This window comes from Pelodiscus sinensis, chromosome 30 (assembly GCF_052426305.1).
Source record: "Pelodiscus sinensis isolate ZL-2025 chromosome 30, ASM5242630v1, whole genome shotgun sequence".
Classification (NCBI taxonomy): Eukaryota; Metazoa; Chordata; order Testudines; family Trionychidae; genus Pelodiscus; species Pelodiscus sinensis.
Window position 1 is genome coordinate 14,209,313 of NC_143081.1, and position 945 is coordinate 14,210,257.

At 46.9% G+C, this 945-nt stretch overlaps 1 protein-coding gene across 1 annotated transcript; it reads right to left on the reverse strand.

The window, feature by feature from the left end:
• On the reverse strand, positions 1-945 carry LOC102447632 (olfactory receptor 6F1-like). The gene has a single exon (XM_006135719.3). The coding sequence runs from the start codon at positions 943-945 to the stop codon at positions 1-3; it is 945 nt and encodes a 314-aa protein (XP_006135781.3).

The window sequence follows — 945 nt, forward strand, 5'->3', positions numbered from 1 at the left end:
TCATGTCCCCCCGAATACCTTCCAGAAAGCCTTCTTCACCTCTTTATTTCTCAGAGTGTAGATGAAAGGGTTTAACAGCGGAGTTACAATAATGCCCAAAGTGTTGACTATCTTGTTGATCTCCAAAGAGTTCTCTGTGGAATACCTGACATATAGGAAAATATCAGAGCCGTACCACATAATCACAACAATGAGATGAGCGGAGCATGTGGAAAAGGCTTTTTGCCGGCCTTGCGCTGACGGGATCCTCACGATGGTGGAGATGATGCAAATGTAGGAGACCATGGTTAACAAAAACGACCCCAGGATGACAATGATCGCTAGGGTGAGAGTTGCCAACTGAAACTCAGAAGTGTCTGAGCAGGAGAGAATGACCACGGAATCGGGGCTGCAGAAGAAATGGTCGATTACGTTAGAGCCACAGAAAGACATCTTGATCATCAGTGAAGCTGGATAAGATATAATCACAAAACCAGCGACCCATGAGCCCAGGACCAGCTGAGCAGACTTGGTACTGCTCATAATGGTGCTATAGCGCAACGGGTAGCAAATGGCCAGATAGCGGTCATAGGCCATAGCGGTCAAGAGGAAAAATTCCGTGCAGCCCAGAGAGAAAATGAAGTACATCTGCAGGATGCAGCTAACATAGGTGATGGTTCTGCTTTTCCCCAGGAAAATGGTAATTGCTTTAGGGACACAGGCTGTGGTGTACCAGATCTCCAGGAAGGCGAGGTTGGAAAGGAAAAAGTACATGGGCATTTGGAGGTGAGGATGGACCATGACCAGAGCTATTATGGCCATGTTTCCTGCAATTGTCAGGACATAAGTTGTGGTAAACACCACAGAAAGAGAGATCTGGACATATTGATTTCCCGGGAATCCCAGGAGGATAAACTCCTGTCCATTGGAGTGGTTTCTCTTCTCTATTCCATACGCGAGCTCCAT